The sequence below is a fragment of the Pseudoliparis swirei genome, chromosome 15, assembly GCF_029220125.1.
Source record: "Pseudoliparis swirei isolate HS2019 ecotype Mariana Trench chromosome 15, NWPU_hadal_v1, whole genome shotgun sequence".
Taxonomy (NCBI): Eukaryota; Metazoa; Chordata; class Actinopteri; order Perciformes; family Liparidae; genus Pseudoliparis; species Pseudoliparis swirei.
In genome coordinates this window covers 3,578,550-3,598,653 of record NC_079402.1, presented here as the reverse complement: position 1 = coordinate 3,598,653, position 20,104 = coordinate 3,578,550, and the positions used below count along the sequence as shown (strand labels likewise).

At 43.4% G+C, this 20,104-nt stretch overlaps 1 protein-coding gene across 3 annotated transcripts; it reads right to left on the bottom strand.

The window, feature by feature from the left end:
- Positions 1-3,887: 3,887 nt before the first annotated feature.
- Positions 3,888-19,645, bottom strand: man1b1a (mannosidase, alpha, class 1B, member 1a). Of its 3 annotated transcripts, none has more exons than XM_056432904.1 (14): positions 19,409-19,645; positions 17,811-17,951; positions 16,402-16,510; positions 15,340-15,581; positions 14,904-15,055; positions 13,729-13,832; positions 12,953-13,144; positions 11,746-11,894; positions 10,771-10,959; positions 10,249-10,439; positions 9,534-9,654; positions 9,080-9,274; positions 8,479-8,610; positions 3,888-8,391 (listed from the first exon to the last, which is right to left on the bottom strand). In XM_056432904.1, the coding sequence occupies exons 2-14, from the start codon at positions 17,910-17,912 to the stop codon at positions 8,152-8,154; spliced, it is 2,118 nt and encodes a 705-aa protein (XP_056288879.1). In that variant the 5' UTR covers positions 17,913-17,951; positions 19,409-19,645; the 3' UTR covers positions 3,888-8,151. The 3 variants fall into 3 exon arrangements, with proteins under 3 accessions (XP_056288879.1, XP_056288877.1, XP_056288880.1); XM_056432902.1 differs by having other exon boundaries at positions 17,811-17,948; XM_056432905.1 differs by lacking the exon at positions 19,409-19,645 and adding an exon at positions 19,076-19,092.
- Positions 19,646-20,104: the final 459 nt, after the last annotated feature.

Here is a 20,104-nt window from a genome sequence, read left to right as displayed (position 1 = left end):
ACAAAGAGCAAAACATCCCAAGATAAATATATATACCAACAAAGTTATACTAGGATATGTATACATATATATATACATATATATATGTATAAAAAAATATATATAAATATATATATATAAACATATTTATACATATGTATATATGTATACAAAAAATATATACATATATAAATATATATATCTTTATTTACATATATATATATATGTATACAAAAAATATATATACATATATACATATATATATAAACATATTTATACATATATATATATGTATACAAAAAACCATATATATATATACATATATAAATATTAGGGCTGTCAGCGTTAACGCGTTAATCTATGCGATTAATTTGGCCGCGTTAACGCACTAAAATATTTTAACGCAATTAACGCACGTTTTTTTTTTTTTTTTTTTAAACCGCGGCAGTACGGTTTGACACTGTTTCCGTTTTTAAAACAATCATTTCTCCGCGAAAATAAGGAGCAGAAATCAGTTTAACTCGTGGATGAATCAGTCGGGTTTCCTCCTGCTCTCCTTCCTCCCGTCTCCCCCTCTGATACACAGAGGAACGGAGGGCGACGTGTCGGGTGACGCGGCGCGGAAAGAACGCGACACACGAAACCTTCACCGTGATTGGTCAATCCGTTTGTCTGTCAACATTTCGGGGGGGAAAAAACCCAATGAACACTCAGTAAATCACAAAGGACCTCCCACCTCACAGGTGAGGCTCATTTAGCAGCCTGTCAGTCAGAGAACCAGAGGACACAGCGCGAGGACAATGAGGCTCATTTCAGAGCTGAGATTGTTCTGGAATGTTTGATGTAGAACACGTGGGGGTGTGTCACATGCAAAAGACTTTAAACGGTGAATTTAATTTATTTTGTAAAATGTATAAAATGCCCCCAGCCTCCAGAGGGTTAACGTGACATATTTGAATGTCAGTCAGTCACCAAGGCCACTGGTTCTGCTGCTGTTCAATGTTAAAGATGACAGGACCAATGGGGTCTCAATATACTTCTTTTTTTTTTACTAATCTGATGTTTCACTGAAGAAACAATTTATCATCCACGATATTAAATACCTCGCTGGCACTGTATATGTAGGAGCCTCTTTGAAAACACAGCTCTGTGTGAAGTTTTGTCTTTAAAAAGAATGAACTTTTAACTTTTAATCGCGATTAATCGCGATTATACATATTTATATGTATATATATTTATATATATGTATATTTATATATATATAGAGAGAGATATAGAAAAAAACCTTCACACGGCAAACATTTAGTTTCTTTATGTTGCGTGGATGAGCACCTGTGTGTGTGTGTGTGTATGTGTGTGTGTGTGTGTGTGTGTGTGTGTGTGTGTGTGTGTGTGTGTGAAGTTGATCGATGGCGGTAATAAGAGGAGTTCACCAATGGGGAAAACCAGTGAGAAAGCCAAACACAATCACAAAGTGAGGAGACACACGCTGCACAACGGATTGTTCTTCATGTCACGCCGACCGCCCCGAGGCACAGCGCGCCGCCGCAGGGACACGGTGGGAAGTATGCTTTAAGAAGAAGAAGAAGTCGTTGTGTCAGTGTGTTGTGGACAGATCTGTCCGAGGGATTCCCGAGGCTGAGTTTAGAAAGTTTATGTAATTATATGTTTTATCCGAAACAACTGAAAGCAAAAATAATTCATCTTTTCATTTTTCCTTTCACGTCGTCTCTCCACCGTCTTCGCCGAGTTGAGACTCCGCGGCTCTCCTGGTTGTCGTTTGCTGAGTCGCGGTGACGGAGCGGCGCCCTCAAGCAGCCGGAATGTAAACAAGTCGGCGGAGTTCTTTTGAAGTGACGGGTGGAGGTGCGACGCCGGTGTTTTTTCCGGAGCTCCGCCCCAGAGGTCAAAGGTCACCACACTTTATCACACGGTGCGCAACACCGGGGAGGATTCCATTCATTAGTTTCTTCCTAAATGGAGACTGAAAGACGACCTGCTGACCTCTGACCTTCAGATCTAAACACCTTCACTGAAGCACCTTTGTAATATAGATATGTATTCCTTCTTTCCTTAAATGCTTCCTTTCTTCCTTCCTTTCAATTCCTTCCTTTTCCATCCTTCTTTCCATCCTTCCTTCTTCCATCCTTACCTTTCCTCCCTTCACTTCCTTCTTTCCTTAAATCCTTCCTTCCTTTCCCTTCATTCATTCCATCCTTTCCCTTTCATTCCTTCCCTTCCTTCTTTCCTTAAATGCTTCCTTCCTTTCCCATCATTCCATCCTTCCTTTCCCATCCTTCCTTCATTCCATCCATCCTTCCTTCTTCCCTCCATTCTTCCCTTTCCTTTAATCCTTCCTTCCTTCCTTTCCTTCTCCTTCCTTCATTCTTTCCTTCCATCCTTCCTTCCATCCTTTCTTCCTCTTCCTTCCTTCCAACCTTCCTTCCTTCTTTCTTTCTTCCTCTTCCTTCCTTCCTTTGCCTTCCTTCCTTCTTTCTTTCTTTCCTTCCATCCTTTTTTCAATCCTTCCTTCCTTCTGCAGTGATCAGTTGGGCCCAGTTGAACTCGATATTTCAAGTCGACTCAACACTGTGAAATGAGCTGAATGAACTAAAACCTCAAATAATTTTTTACAGTGTAGACAACAACTCACATCGGGTCTCAGACCGGCGCCGAGCCGACCCCGTGACCCTCTCCGCCGTGGACGGCGTGCAACACGCCGCGCGCCGCATCGCTCCATGCGGCGTCGCACAAGTCGAATGAATTGCAGCCAAAGTGAAGCGAGCCGACAGCTGCTGCTCGGGGAGAGGATCTCGAGCCCCCCCCCCGGGGTCAATTAGGCCCCGAAAAACACACATTCACCGGGAGAGAGGCGCATCTTTTCGACCTCGGGCAAACTCTCAGAACCGGCCCACCGCCGCGGCGCCGCTCCAGTTCAGAGACCTGAGGGGAGGAAACTAAATCTAATTACGCAACGACAATTTCAACCATGTTGGGATTATATTGGGATTTTAAACCGTCTGGATGAGGCAGTAAATCCTGTGTTTTAATCAAATCCTTCAATGTGTATAAAACACATATTTCAAATTGATTGTCGCCGGAGTCGTAATCCTGGAGCGCGCGAGGACCCGGTCCTGACCCGGTCCGGACCCGGAGCAGGACCTCGGAGTACAAAAGGTCTCATTCTGGGTTTTGAGAACCAGGATATTGTCGCATGTAAACACAATATCCAGGTGTAGAGACATCCTGTGATGGGGAAATGATGTTTCTCAGTAAATAATAATAACAATAATTATACAATAAAGGCTCTGGCTTCCAGGTATTCTGATCCAGGTGTATTACATTTAACCAACGTGCAACAACTTGATAGGAATTCCCTTTATTTTATATGATCTGAATCTGAGATATGAAATAATACGTGTGTATGAAATGTCTTCAGTGTACTATCTCTAAAAATGTCATACGTGCTATAATTACGGCCTCCTGTGTGCATATTTTGTTTTTATGTGTCGAGAACAAACCCACTGTGAGTATATCTTACATATATGAATATCTATATCTATGTATGTATTGAGTTGATCATTAATGCCACATTCAAATGTAAATAAATGCGATTAATATTTGTAGTGGAGGCCCAAACTCCCCTTGTTCCTAAAACAGTGGTAACTCGTCTGAGGATACGTCACTTCCGGGTCTCAGCCCCGCTGTGAGCCGTGAGTTGGGTTCAGCAGGATGTGGACAGGTGCTTTCTGCTGCCCCCTGGCGGCCACCGACACACCTGGTGTTCAGCATTCAGGGCTTTGCTAAAGTATGATGACGCCTGTAATCTTCTTTGGGCTTTTCCCATAAACATACAGAAATCAAATAAAAACAGCAATAAAGAAATAAAAAGCAAACAGATCCAAAACATTAATTGAAAAGGTTTATTCATAAAGTGTAGTTAGAAGGTAGGACGTTTGAATTTAGAAAACATTTCAATAACCTCAACTTCAATTACAAAGTGCTCCATCAGTCTGTACAGTGAGCCAGGATTCAATGACAGCTCAATAAAAAGTACAACATGACATATATACTATTAATATATATATATTATAATAATATATATACATACTATATATATATACAGTTTTTCTATATATTTATATGTATTGTTGTTAATATATATATATAGTATTTATATAAAAACAATATATATATATATATTAAAATAGTACATATTAAAATAAACAAAAAAATATATACAAATGGTACATGTACACAATTTATATCTATATATATATTGTTTTAATATATATACACATATTAACACACATATATATATATTAAAACAATTATATATGTATATAGTTTTTTTTAAACACTGTATTTACAAAAAGGGGAAACAGATGTTGACCTTAATTCAAATAAATGTTGCATCATCAAAATATGCAGATGAGTTATTGATTTGCAGGCCATGTGTGTTTTTTTTGAGGTTGTCTTCTGTTATGACTCGATCCATTGAACACAGTATTGATCCGTGTCTCCGGCTCTCTGATGTTTTTGTCGTCCATGTAAAATAGTAGAGTTGTCATTTCGCTATAGCTTGGATTGAACAGTAATCACATTATATCACCAATCATCGTCACACGTGGACGATTCAGCCAATCAGAGAAGAAAAGGACAAAATGCTACAAAAGCCGACGACGCCCTCGTTCGTTTCACAGAACCTTCAAATTCAGAGACGATTGCGAAAACAATCTCAAGAATCAATTTTAAATGTAAAAAAAGAAGAAGAAAAGGGATTAGACGAGACCAACTTCTTTCCAGTGGAAGAACATAATGAGAATATCAAACGTCATGAATCTCTTCAGTGAGAGCTGAGGAGTCGATACCCGTCTCCTCATTGCGTCCTTCATGGGTCTCCATCCCTCCGTGGATACAGAACATGGCACACGTCTCAGGTGTGTGTCTGTGCCATTACAAATATATAAAACAAACACAAACACACACACACAGGAGCAGAAACACAATAGAAGTCCATTGTTGTTCACGATGAAGAACTCGTTGTTTTAATCCGCTGCTGAAAACACCCACAAACCTGCTCCTCCCCTTTGATGTTTGGTAGACGCTACAGTGACCAGCAAATTATAACAATGACCCCTTGAAATAATGAAAGAAAAAGAAGTAAACAAACTGCATATTCTATTTTTATAATTTTGGAGTAACCAATGAATGGCCTCGGGGCCGAGGGTCTTAGGGAGGCTGGGGAAGGATTAGAGTATTAAAGTATTAAAGTAGGAACAGTCTGACTCATTGTTGTTGTTTTTGGTCTTGTTTACATTTTATTCTTCAAAATAAACTATAATTGTTTCGGAACTCAGTTTGGCTGCACAGGTGATCAGGTGACCATGTGACCAGGTGACCATGTGATCAGGCGATCATGTGACCAGTTGACCAGGTGATCATGTGACGGGATGGCTTTTTGGACTTCCTCCGTCAACATGGCGGCAGCAGACTATTTGAGTCAAAGCGTCTCCAGCGGTAACGCCTGATGACGTAACTCCTCCCCCCAGGTCACAAAAACACTCTAAACTTATTAAGAGGAACATCAATGTCCAGGAATACATCATGATTTAAATAAAGCATTAAGTAAACGAGCTCAGCTGTCAGTGTCACGTAAGACTCGTGTTAAGTTTCCTGATTAGGAGATTTAATCGCAGCGAACAAGTGAAGTAGGAGCGCGTGAAGAAGAAGAAGAAGAAGAAGAAGAAGAAACACGACGGCGTGGAACATCGAACCAGAAGAACAATAATCCGGTCGATTCAGACACAATTTAAACAAAACATATTTACACCCACAGGGTCGTCACCAGAGGAAGAGTAGAAACCAGAGACTCGTAGCACTGAAACAACAACAACAACAAACACACAGTTCACAGGGCTTCAGTGAGGAGCTCATGAAGGGAACCAAGGAATCACGGCAACCTTTTTTAGACTCTATTCGTCGGCATAGCAACGCGGCAAACGACCCCGACGCTCCACGCCGTGTTCAACAATCCCTCAGAAGCACGAGGCCCCGAACGCATCCAACGCTCCTCAACGACGAAGAGAACGCCTACGTTGACGAAGAGGTCGGTACGGACGCAGCTCCGTTCATACGACAGACCTCTGAGGACTTTGGGCTCATGTGACCAGGTTGTTGTTGTTGTCTTTTCATCTCACGTGGTTGTGACAAAAGAGTCTGACTGGACAATAAGATTCACCACGAAAGGCTAACTGGATCTGACAGAGAGAGAGAGAGAGAGTGAGAGAGAGCGAGAGAGAGAGATGCAGCCTCTCAACAGGTTGTGAGAGAGAGAGGGGGAGAGAGTGAGAGAGAGAGATGCAGCACCTAAACAGGCTGTAAGAGAGAGAGAGATAAGAGAGAGAGAGAGAGAGATGCAGCCTCTAAACAGGTTGTGAGAGAGAGAGGGGGAGAGAGAGGGCGAGAGAGAGAGATGCAGCCTCTCAACAGGTTGTGAGAGAGAGAGAGAGAGAGATGCAGCCTCTAAACAGGTTGTGAGAGAGAGAGGGGGAGAGAGAGGGCGAGAGAGGGAGAGAGAGAGATGCAGCACCTAAACAGGCTGTAAGAGAGAGAGATAAGAGAGAGAGAGAGAGATGCAGCCTCTAAACAGGTTGTGAGAGAGAGAGGGGGAGAGAGAGGGCGAGAGAGGGAGAGAGAGAGAGATGCAGCCTCTAAACAGGTTGTGAGAGAGAGAGGGGGAGAGAGAGGGAGAGAGAGACAGAGAGAGATGCAGCCTCTAAACAGGTTGTGAGGGAGAGAGGGGAGGAGAGAGAGAGAGGGAGAGAGGGGGAGAGAGAGAGAGATGCAGCCTCTAAACAGGTTGTATGAGAGAGAGCGGGAGAGGGGGAGAGAGGGAGAGAGAGAGAGAGAGAGAGATGCAGCCTCTAAACAGGTTGTGAGAGAGAGAGGGGGAGAGAGAGAGGGCGACAGAGAGAGATGCAGCCTCTAAACAGGTTGTATGAGAGAGGGAGAGGGGGAGAGAGGGAGAGAGAGAGAGATGCAGCCTCTAAACAGGTTGTATGAGAGAGAGAGGGAGAGGGGGAGAGAGGGAGAGAGAGAGAGAGAGATGCAGCCTCTAAAGAGGTTGTATGAGAGAGAGAGGGGCAGAGGGAGAGAGAGAGAGAGACAGAGAGAGATGCAGCCTCTAAACAGGTTGTGTGAGAGAGAGAGAGGAGAGAGAGTGAGAGAGAGAGAGAGATGCAGCCTCTAAACAGCTGCAGGCTGTAACTCGGTGTGCTTGTTGTTTTTTCTCGCTCCGTGTTGACATCATGAACAACAGACTGACGGCCCGACGCCCTTTTCCCCGCCGTCTCGTCACATGACTCACGACCAATCGGACGGCCCGCCAGCGTGTTACCGTGGCGACCTCCAGGAAGACGACTGCAGCCGGCTGAACTCCTCGATCGTGCAGAAAACAAGGAGTCTGGGAAATATGCAGCGAGAATCCATCGAGCTCAAAGCCTGGAAGCTGGACCAATCAGAGAGCAGCATCACATACCCAAACAACAACAACAACAACAACAACAACACAGGCTCAGATGCATCATTGATAAAGTTGTACATGTGTAACCGCTGTATCCTCTACCGCCTGTACTTCATTCAAAGACATTAGAGTTGCGCAATGCGCTGCCTTTTCCTTTCAGCAAGGCACTGGCCTCAGAAGTGAAACTGGTCTCAGGAATATGCCATCTCAAAAAGAGGGATTCAAACTACAACGTAACTTAATGAATTAATGAATTAACTTGTTCAAAAAGTCATTCTGAAAGGCCAAAGAAAAGCCTTTAAACCAACAGCGTGAGACTCCGCCCCCACGGCCATGACACCCGACCACGTGAGGACGACGAGGACGCTCAACTCACACAGCGAAGAGTCAGCGATGAAATCACACACACACACAGGAACACACACACACACACACACACACACAAAGGCCTCTGGGCATTTTCTTATTCCCCGTCTCCAGCGAGTCAGAAGCTTTATACATGAGAGACCAGCTCCATCTCACAAACCTTTTCCTTAGGAAAAATTAGGAAAACTGTGAGACCCCCCCCCCCCATATGGAAACGTGTCAAAGTACAAGTGGACCGGGTCTGCTCCGACGCCGTCTTTTCCCTCGCTCGTGTGATGAGGTCACGGCGTGGTCGCGGCGCGGCGTGGGCGCGGCGTGGGTGCGGCGGGCCACACGGGCAGCGCGTGGGCCTCCGTGTTGAACACGTACTTGTCGAGGTCGAGCAGCGGCGCGTCGTCGGAGAAGAGCAGGTACAGGTACTTCAGCGTCTCGCCCAGGAAGAAGCTCTCCATCTTGTCGCGCGGCCCGGGGTTCACGGGGTCGCGGACGTTGTTGATGGACGTGTAGCCGCCGCCGGGGACCTGTGGGGGGGGGGGGGGGGGAGGCGTTTAGGGTCACGGCGGTTTAAGCTGAATCGCTAATGTTGTGGCACGATCCGGAGCGTGTACTTTAGTGTAGTTGTTGAAGCTGGTCAGGATCTCCCAGCCCCAGTCCCGGTACTTGGGGTCCTTGGTGAACCTGTACATGTAGAACAGACTCTCCACCGTCTCCGGCCGCAGCAGGTTGTGTCTGTCCGCCAGCTGGAGGACAGACGTAAACAAACAACAACAACAAGAGTCAGCTTTACGGCCAATTTTCCATTTGTGGACCATAGAGAAGATCGAAAGTAATGGAAAACATGTAAATACTAGAACGGGCACTCGGTAGAGCGCATACAATCGCATATCACAAGATTGGGCATTGAATTATGAACATGTTGGCATTAGTTGCATGCCAATTGGATAGAAACTGACCGCGCTATGGTAAAAAGAAGATTTTGACCTTTTCATGACCTTGACCTTTGACCCGATCGATCCCAAAATCTAATCAAATGGTCCCCGGATAATAACCAATCATCCCACCAAATTTCATGCGATTCGGTTTAATACTTTTTGAGTTATGCGAGTAACACGCATACAAATAAATACACGGCGATCAAAACATAACCTTCCGCATTTTCAATGCGAAGGTAAACATGACCACATGGGGGATGAGGCCGCGTGGACTCGCCTTGACGTAGACGTCCTGGCCGTCGCTGGCCTGCAGGTTGAAGTGGACGATCTCGGGGCTCAGGCCCGTCTCCATCTGCCTGTTCATCTGGTGACACGTCTCCATCAGCTGCACGGCCAGGTCCATGTGGTCCCCGGGGAGGCCGTTGTGGGCCCCCAGGGCCAAGGTGCCGGGCAGGAAGCACACCAGGTGGTCCTGGGTGGAGGGAGAGAGAGAGAGAGAGAGAGAGAGCAATGCACACAGGTTTGTCCATCACGTGGTATTTAAAAAACACATTTATTTAAAACACAGAAGTCCTGGGTCGATAATATACAACAGCGCAAAAGTATTGAGGTAGATTTGCGTAATAAAGACATAAAAAAAGTAGCTTCTTTTTTCTTTCTTCCAGCAGCTCTGGGAACAGTCGGGGCGTCGTGCGTCTCTTTGCACACCGCCCCTCGGCGAGCACGCCTACCATCTTGGGGTTGAAGCGGCTGTGGGACAACTCGCCCACGAAGGTCAGCTTGCCGGAGCCCGTCTGCCTCACCAGGTGTTTCTTCACTCCCTCCACAGCCTGGAGGTAGTCCTCCAACAGGCTGACCGGACACAGGAGAACAGTCATTATGACATCAGACATTATGATATCAGACATTTATGACATCAGTCAGTATGTTATTAGTCAGTATGTTATTAGTCTGTCTCTATTCATTAACTCATTATCCCAATTCTAAAAACAAGACTTTTTTTCCTGTTGTTTACTAAATCACAAGACGGCAAACTAAATATACACATATTCTACTTAAAGTGGGTTCATACACATGTTGACCAATAGATTTCCAGGATTTTAAACAAAATTTCCATGACCAAAGTCTCAGTGTATCCACGAATATACACACCTTGAATGACAATAGTTTGATTAAAAAGAATAAATGTGTATATAAATGTTTATTCTTTTTAATCAAACTGCGTAAATTAACATACGAATAGAAAAAAATGTCCAAAACTTGTGGAATTTAAATGTTTTTTAAGGACTTTTCCAGGCCTGGAAATAATCATTTTCCATGACCCTCTGAACCCTGCATGCTGTGATGTCACTCTCTTCCCAGAATGCGTCTCGAGACATTGCGTCCATCTTAAAATCCTGTTGTTTTTCTCCCACAATCCACAGAACATCGACAAAGCGGGCTCACTCGTCTTCGGTCTTGCCCCCCTGGAGCCACTGCTTGAGCAGGTACTCGTAGTAGCTGTCGGCCCGGGCCCCCAGGGTGTAGACCCCCTTGTGGGTGAACTGGCCGGTGTTGGTGTTGATGAACATGGGCACCAGGCCGTCATGTTTGCCCGGCAGCTTGTGGACCAGCCTCATGACCTCGTTCACAACCTCCTGGTGAGGGGGGAGAGAGAGAGAGAGAGGGAGAGAGAGAGAGAGAGAGAGAGAGAGAGAGAGAGAGAGAGAGAGAGAGACCATTAGATTATTACCCAGAAGCCTCACTTCACATATTGAAAAATACTCCAATTTATCAGTGGGGAATTATTATTAATTTCACACTTAGATGAAATTAGGCTCATCAAAAGCTACTGGTGGAGGTTAGATACAAAATACTCAAAAGTAGGTGGAGCTTAAAAGCTTCAGGGACAACCTCCGCTCCACAAACTGGCAACCTGATGGATTTAGAGCCAATCAGAGCTCATGCTCGTCCATCTGCAGCCCTGACCTGGTACTGCGGGTCCTGAGTGAGGCGGCTCAGCTCTCGGAATTCCAGCTGGATGCTGGTGACCTCGGCCAGCGTGCTGTCCGACGTCCACCGGGGGGGGTGGGCGATTCCATTTCCGATGTTGACGTCTGAAAACGGGATCTTTGAGGGGGTCTTGAACGCCGGCATCAACCGAGAGCCCAGATCTTTCTTCAGGTGGAGAGAGGAAACGGAGAAAGTCATTTTCACCCCTCCCATAATTCTGACTTATAAGACATGAATATTATTGCATCATTACATCTGAAGTCACCCGTTCACTTGGAGACTGTGAATCGCGATTATATAGTTGCCGATAAAGCTACACGAAAGGGCAAAGGGCAAAACTGCCTGTCATAAATAGAATATTGCCCCTGATGTCACTAGAGGGGCAAAAAAAGCCCCCAGAATTATGATAATTTAAGTGTTTTGTTTTTATTCTTTGTTGTGTGTATTGCCTGTACTAGCTAGGTACGCACAAAAAATCAATAAATATCATTTTTAATTATAAAAAAACAAAGAAATAATTTATAATTGTTAATAGATGTTTAAAAAAGTTAATAATAAATAACCACAAATAAATAAGAATAAAATTGAATATGATTATCTGATTTACGTTTGTTTTTTGTTAAAAAAATCTCAGAAAACACTTTAAATCTGTAGACTCCTGCCTAATAGCCTAATTATTGCCTAATAGCCTAATTATTGCCTAATAGTCTTATTATTGCCATTTTTTATGACAATTGCTCATATACAGTAAGACTAAAAGAAGTATATTTATTATTTTTAACAAAAGGTTAAATGTTATTTAACAAGTTTAAAAAAGTGCCCCCATTTATTTTTAAATGCCCCTGGATGAAGTCAGTGGGGCAAAAATTAGCCCCCAGAATATAATATGTAAATTTCCCACCCTGGGATTTGTTGAAGAACTCAAACCCAGGACAGACGAGCCGGACTCACAGCTTTGTCCAGGAACAGCCGGTCCCCCGTCAGGTGGAAGGTGCTCAGCAGGCCGCCGAGGACCCGGATGGTGGTCTCGAACAGATTCACGTCCACGTTCCTGTCGAACGAGAGATGCTTCTCCACCCAGTCCCTCGCTTCGGAGAACTCTACGTGGAGAGAGATGGAGGACGAGAGAGGGACGGAGAGACGGAGGGGAACGAATAATTACGCTTGAGGAGAGTTTAACACGTAAGAAACGTAAGAGACGGCAGCCAACCGAGATTCTTTAAAGAATCTTCTTTAAAGAATCTTTTTCAAGGATCTTCTTTAAAGAATCTTTTTTTAAAGAACCTTTTTTAAAGAATCTTCTTTAAAGAATCTTTTTTAAAGAATCTTTTGTAAATAATCTTCTTTAAAGAATCTTTTTTTAAAGAACCTTTTTTAAAGAATCTTCTTTTAAAGAATCTTCTTTAAAGAACTTTCTTTAAAGAATCTTAGACATTAAAAAGAGATAATGCATCTTCAGGGTTCAGACACATATTGACCAATGAGTGTCCAGAACTTTTCCAGGACTTTAAACCGAATATTCATGACCAAACATTTTGTGAAATCGGTGTATACATGAAAAAGTGAGAAATTGTCGTATTTAAACCAACAATGATAATTCCAAAGCATACAGTAAATAACCTTAAATGACAACAAATGAATGAGAGACAATAGTTTAGATTAAAAGAATAAACATTTGTCTTTTCAGTTACGGTGCGTTCACTTGCGGCGCAAAAAATCTGCCAGTATGAAAGAGAGTACGCCCGTTTATATTTTAAACGTCATTCTTTTAAAAGTAAATGTAAATGCACAATATGATTATAACTCATTTACACGACTTTTCCAAAACTCTGGTGATTTTTATTTTTTCTGGGACTTTTCCAGGCCTGGAAAGAACTATTTACAAATCCTTGACTTTTCCAGGTTTTCCATGACCGTACGGACCCTGATTGTTCTTTCTTTTGTCAAAACCTGGAGCCCACATGACCCACAATGCACCTGTTAGTGTATTGGCTCATGTGGCCTCAAGCAGAGATAAAGAGAGGGCTTCATACAAGTGGTAACATCAGTTTTTATGACCTCCACCCCCCAAAGGCTTCAAACAAACTCTCCCATCGGTCGTGTATTTTGGTATTTTGAGCATATCAAATGCCACGGAGCCCCAAGAGAGAGCGAATACCTTCTTTTAGGCCCAAAATCCACATCGTGTCCAAAGAGTCAACGATCGTTAAACCCAGTCCGAACCATTCCCCGAAGGACCTGGAGATGGGCTTGAGCTCGTCGTGGCCCCAGGCGTAGGCCTTGTAGCCTTTCCAGGCGTGCCTGAAGGCGTCACACACGGCCTGCAGGCGGTCCGCGGTTCCACTTGAAACTACAAAAAGACAAAAAAGGAAGGAATAAGAAATGAAGGCGTGCTCCCTCAAGGTCCGATTCCTCTCGGACGCTCTCGCGACGCGTCTCGTTTTCAGATGTTTCTTGTCTCCCAGTAGAAGGAATGTTCTGATGCTTTGAGCACAGCAGGGGGGCAGAAATATTTATAAAACTGTAAAAAAAAAAAAAAAAAAAAGGGGAAACAACAGAAGAGCTGCGCTTTGAACAGCGTGCGAGGTCAAAGAATTTGCTAGAGGGGACAACTTTTGTCAGTGGGACTCAAATAGTAAGAAAAGTTTTCTCATTATCAGAAAGTAGAGAAAGAGAGACCCAGTGATACGAGGATGTAGACCAAACAATATTACAATACAGTCGTATGGTTTCTCTTTTTTTTTTTTCCTCTTCACAAAGTGGAAATCTTTTTTGGGACTAAAATTAACATTTTAGAGACTTTTAAATTCATAGATTTTTGGGATTATTCAACAAACTGATGGATAATCATTTGTAGAAGACTAAACACTTTAACTTCTCATGTTCCCTTTCATCACAAATCTTTAAAGCCCAACATTTGAGCTGCGTACAGACCTTCCGGCGACACCGCGTCGGCCGGGGGAGCCGCTGCTTCGTTCCCATTGGCCGAGGGCGGTGGCTCTGTTGCCGTGTCGGCTTCGATCAACGCTCCCCTCCAGCTGCGAGACCAAAAGTAACAATAAAAAAAAAAAGCCGTATTAGAAACTGCTTCTCTGATTTATATTATAACGCGCCATGTCGTCACAATGTAGCCGAGTGAAGCAATACACCCCTCGGTGTGCGGCTGTATTTTACAAGAAAGCCATCGTCAGGACATAGTTGGAGGTGAGGGAAGCTTGCTATTCTCTTCTCTGGGGGGGGCGATCGCCAATATGAGTGCAGAGGATGTTCAGAACAAGGAGACATGTCTCAAACTGCTTTTCCCAGTCAATAGAACATCAACGGGGGAATCTGTTGCTTCAATTGACAACATTTAGTCAACATCCAGGGTTCATACACATGTTGACTGATGGATTTCCAGGACTTTTCCATGACTATAAACCAAATGTCCATGACCAAACTGAAATCTCGGTATAAATATGAACAATTTAGAACATTTTGCGTCTTGAGAGCGTACGCCGGCTTATATTTTGAGCGTCTTTCTTTAAAAAACATATTCATTATTTTTAAACTCCGCGTGAATGAACATGTGATGATAACAAATTTCCATGACTTTTCCAAAACTTTTATGATTTATGTTTTTTCCATGACTTTTCCAGGTCTGGAAATTACCATTTTAAAATTCCATGACTTTTCCAGGTTTTCCATGACTGTACGAACCCTGCTAATAGATTTCTAAACCAAATTTCCATGAGCAAACATTTTGTGAAATCTCATTGTGGATTATCACTGAGCTACTGTTGCTATGGCTACCAAACGTTTCAGGTACGGTGCGTTCAAAAGAAAGAGTATGAGAGCGTATGCCGGCCAGTTTTGAGTATCTTTCTTTTTAAAAACACATTTATAATTTAAAAATCAGCGTAAATGAACATGTGAATATAACATATTTTCCAGGACTTTTCCAAAACTTTGTGATCGAATTTTTTTTATAAGACTTTTCCAGGCCTGGAAAAAACCATTTTAAAAATGCCATGACTTTTCCAGGATTTCCATGACGGTATGAACCCTGAACATTGATCGGTCAGCCACGTAAAGGCTGTCAAAAAAACCACCAAAAAACTAACTATTACCTGACAATCTTCTTTTCTTTGTCCTCCTCTTCCCCCCCGTCTCCTTCTTCTCGAACAACCTGTTGCACTTTCTTCTCCCCGCCGGCTGCGTCTGAAATGTTTCCATCTTTCCGCAGGCTCGGCGGACCTCTCTTGATCGGGAAAGTCTTAATCTGCGGATAAATAAAATAAGAATAGAGTCTAAATATGTAGTGCAAATAGAGAAAAACAGGGAACTTTTACATAGACTGTTCCAGACCTATAGGACCAGCAATAAGGACATTAAGTAATTATGGAAGTGCTAAGAGAATAGAGCAAAGTGTGTAACAAGTACAGCTGTTTTTAATGATTTTAATGACGTAAGTAATTAACATCAAGCAACAATCTTGGGGCGACTTCAGCACGAATACTTCATCGATGATGTTGACTGGTGTAATAAATAAATAAATACAAACACCTTAGTGGGAGGTTTGGGGAAAATGGGGACGTTTGGTCCTCGGGGCTCCACCTCAGCACCCGCACCCACATCTGGCTCCACCACGGCGCCTGCATCTGGATCCACAGCTGGCGGCACGTGAGGCCCCGCCGCAGGAGGCGGAGCTCTACCTGCAGCTTGATCCAATCTGGACCGGACGTCTAGAGGGAGGTCCTTCAGGTCTCGGTCGTTCGGCTCCAGCCAGTCGTCCCTGTCGGACCACCCTGAACACACAGCGGGCAGAAGACAACGAGTCAGGGTTCACACACATGCTGACCAATGGGTGTCCAGGACTTCAAACCAAATTTACATGACCAAACATTTGGTGAAATCTCGGTGCAGACATGAAAAAGTGAGAAAACGTTGTATTTAAATTAACAATGAGAATTCCAAAGCATACAGTTTATAACGTTAAATGACTCAAATGAATGAGAGACAATAGTTTAGATTAAAAGAATAAACATTTGTCTTTTCAGTGAAGGTGCATTCGATTGCAGCGCGGAAAAATGTGCGAGTATGAAAGAGTGTATGCCGGCTTTTTTTCTTTTAAAAGCATATTAATTATTTAAAACTCAGTGTGAATGCACATATGAATAGAACACATTTCCAGGACTTTTCCAAAACTTTAGGAACGATATCGCCCCCCAGGACTTTTCTAGGCCTGAAAAAAAAAAAAAAAAATTCCATGACTTTTCCGGGTTTTCCATGACCGTAGGAACCCTGTAAACTAGTATTATATAGCCGTCAGAATATGAGTCATCTAGAAAATACATGTAAACAAAACAAAAAAAACTTAACTCCACCACCAAAAAACTATGTGGTGGGAAAATAAAATAAAGACAAGAAAAGAAAAAAAAAGAAAGAGTAAAAGCAAGATTTCACAAACAAGCAAAACAAAACTAATCTAAACAACAAAGACCAACTATTGGAGCGTGTTGTGTGGCCTTGAAGCAATTCACTGAAATGCACCCACCCCCCCCCCTCCCCCTAACACAATCCACTGCCACGCTCCTTGTGTGCGTGTGCGAGCGCGGCGTTGTTTACCTCTCCACTGCGCTGTGACGCCGGGGTAGGAGAGCAGTCCGAAGACGAGCAGCAGCGCCAGCAGCAGCAGGACGAGGCTCCGCTGCAGCCGAGACAGCCGCTTCCATTTCTGCAGGCGGAGAAGAGAATCGCAGAGTAAACACACTGAGGCAGAATCTAAAAAAACTCCACAGGCTCTTAAAATATATTACAAATCTGTTTATGGCCCTTTTGAATATAGCAAAGAGGGCGTGGCTCACCCTGGGTACACTCCGCATGTCTCTCCACCTGATGCATTAAGATGCAGAGAGAGGGTCTCTCGGGGGGGGGGGGGGGCTACCACGCTCCTACCTGCTCCAATTAACACCGGTGCAACGCCATGAAACTATTGAGCCATCGTCAACACGCTTTGCCTCTCGGGACGTTTCGCTGTGCTTCACCATGACAGCGTCAACACACGCGGTTCAGTCCCACGCTGCACACGAGGTCGCCGTGAGAACGCCGTGTTGTCCGTCGGCCTCTCGATTCTTATATTTGGACAGGAGGCGTACACTGCCTTACCGTCTGTTTTCACTACATGACCACGACTTCAGCATCAGAGACATAAACTCATGTTTAGAATGTCTACTGAGGAAATAAATCATTTTCTCATAGATTTCTACCCAAAATGACATGTTTTTTTTCTTATTACTCACACCTGCTCGTGAACAACGGAGGTAGTTTTATTGTGAGCGCGGTTATGAATAAAAACTAAAAAAAAACAGTGAACAAAGCACCCTCTGAGGAAGGAGCAGCAGACTAAAGTACGAGGCGTGAAATGAAAAGTGCAACACAGCAACCAAGCGCGGAATATCATTTAACATCACTGGTTGCATCATATCAGGCTATTAAGTGGCTATATTTAATTTACAAGAGGGCAACATCAACATAAAGCTTCTTGATTTCTACGGCACATCCCCATCTGGTTACCTGCACATTGAAAATGCGGAAGGTTATGTTTTGATCGCCGTGTATTTATTTATGTGTATGCGTGTTACTCGCATAACTCAAAAAGTATTCAACCGAATCGCATGAAATTTGGTGGGATGATTGGTTATTATCCGGGGACCATTTGATTAGATTTTGGGATCGATCGGGTCAAAGGTCAAGGTCAAGAAAAGGTCAAAAATATCCAATTGGCATGCAACTAATGCCAAAATGTTCATAATTCAATGCCCAATCTTGTGATATGCGAAGGTATGCGCTCTACCGAGTGCCCGTTCTAGTTATACGATTGATTAATAGTTTCTAAATATCTCCTATCCCTAAACCTACAGTCTGAATTCTTCACACGAGTTGAACACGAGCTCGTTGTATTGCATCAGACACGGGGCTCTATGGCGCCTCCGCCTCGAGCCCTGATCTGCACACCGCACCGCGGCGCCACTCACCCTCCAGCACGACTGCCTCCGGTGTTTGCCGTTGTTGTACGCGTGACTGCGGGAGTCACCGAGCGTCAGAGAGATGAAGTCATTTCTGGAGGGCGGATACATCCTCTGATCCAGGCGGACGCACTCCGCTCATAGACGCTGCTTTCAGAGACGGACATGGAAACAGTTAGCCGAACCACGACTACTTCCCCAATTAATAAAATATGAAACATTAGCTGTGAAAGTAGGAGCCACCATGGCATCGTGCTGAAAATAAATAAATAGCAACGTTTCCACACATTTAATGTCACTTTGGTCGGCTTTGAGACGCTGTGGATGTGTTAACTTTGAGGTGTTGGGATTTTATGGAAGTGGGTCCTAAAATGCGTTTAAAGGCCATGCATTTCATTATTATAAAGTGGAGTAACCAATTGGATGAGGCCCAGCAAGAGGACCACAGAAAAGGATGGAATGTGTAATGTAGAGATCAAAAGGTGGGAATGATTTAATTAAATTCAGGTAACAAATTAAAACTTGCGTGCACAAGTGAGTAAGCATCGTGGCATCAATAAATATATATATATAATATATATACACACACACATCCAGACTACATTTAAGGAGACCCAGCTAAATATATATATATATATATATATACACACACACACACACATCCAGACTACATTTAAGGAGACCCAACTAAATATATATATATATATATATATATACACACACACACACACACATCCAGACTACATTTAAGGAGACCCAACTAAATATATAAATATAGAGCTATGGAACAGCCATATATACATATATATATACACACACACATATATATATATATATACTTAAGAAGATAACAGATTCCCCCCCAAAAAATCTCACCACATTAATTGTAATTTTCTTCAAGGAAAATTAGAACAATGACGTAAACATTATCCCCTCTAATAACGATATACATGATGTACAATAAAGCAAGGCTGGCTGTTGACTGTGCATCGGGCTATTTGTAATGCAACAACACATGAATACATATTTATGTTGAGTCATTTATTTTACTTTGCAAATTCTGCATATATAATATGTCTATCATCCCACTGTGGAGATACTTAGAGCGATATGAATCAACAGCACCATCAGCACCATGGACAGCTTATACATATGTATGGCACGAGACAAACGTCTCGACTTGTAATTGCTTGTTAGCGGGAAACAGCTGACGACAACAACAACAACAACAACAACAACAACGCCCTGTTTAAGGCCTCACCTCGCGAGCTCACCTGAGTCTTTCCGAGAAGGCGCGAGCTCAGACAACAGGTGAAGCGGCTTTAAAGCAAGATGCTAAATGGAGAATAAGTCAGACTAAATTACAGCCGACAGTATAATTATTTTAAGCACGTTATTTAAGAAAAGAAAGATAGTTGCTGTAATGTTACACGAAATTACACGTTAGCTTACATTAGTTAGTTAAGGCTAGTCAAGAACAGCCACGAGCTATTTCAGCCAAGTTAGCTAATGTACTACCTTATTTGGTGAACGTATTACCTTAGACCCCCCCACACACACACACACACACACACACACAAACACACGTCACTGAGTTGACCCCTCACCTTTGTGCCCGGTCGGTTACGCTGTTATCCTGTTAGCTGTCGGCTAGCTACAAGAGGCTAGCTTGTAGTTGTGGGTTTTCCCGGCGTTGTTGTCCTGAATGGAAAGTGAAACTGTTCGTCGGAGAGGAGGAAGCAACATGAAACACAACGGTCCGTCCGACTGTCACGCGCGGCAACCGGCTGCCACGCGAGATGTCACGAACAAATGAAAGTGGGGGGAAGCATGGCTGAAGTTAGCAAGCGGAGACAGACGCGGAAGAAGATTTGACAAGTGAAGACGCGTCGCGTCACGTGACGTAACGTGACGCGCCGGCTCAAGCGTTAACCCGTAACAACCCAAATTGACCGGTGTTACGGTGGAACAGGCGACCCTGTTAACTGGTGACTTTTGAGCCGAACGCGTCCATTGTTGTCGTAGTTACGACGGCCGTTTGAAAAATAGGATAGAGAACACGTATAGCTGTCTTCATTAATGCCTGCTTGGTTTATTTTGTAATACAGTGTCAAACGCTATGCATAATAATATGTCCGATACCAATTAAACGGCATTCAAGAGGGCAGCTACGTATTATCTTCCTGTTTTCAACTACAGCAACAATTCAATTCAATTCAGTTTATTTGTATAGCCCAATTTCACAAATTACAAATTTGTCTCGGAGTGCTTTACAATCTGTACACATCCCTGCCCCAAAACCT

Excerpts from the sequence above, each read along its gene's own strand:
- man1b1a (XM_056432904.1), bottom strand. The coding sequence starts at position 17,912 with ATGTATCCGCCCTCCAGAAATGACTTCATCTCTCTGACGCTCGGTGAC. Across the intron at positions 15,582-16,401 it reads CGTCACAGCGCAGTGGAGAG|GGTGGTCCGACAGGGACGAC; the intron begins GTAAACAACGCC and ends CTGTGTGTTCAG. Across the intron at positions 9,275-9,533 it reads GCCGCTTCAACCCCAAGATG|GACCACCTGGTGTGCTTCCT; the intron begins GTAGGCGTGCTC and ends CCCTCCACCCAG.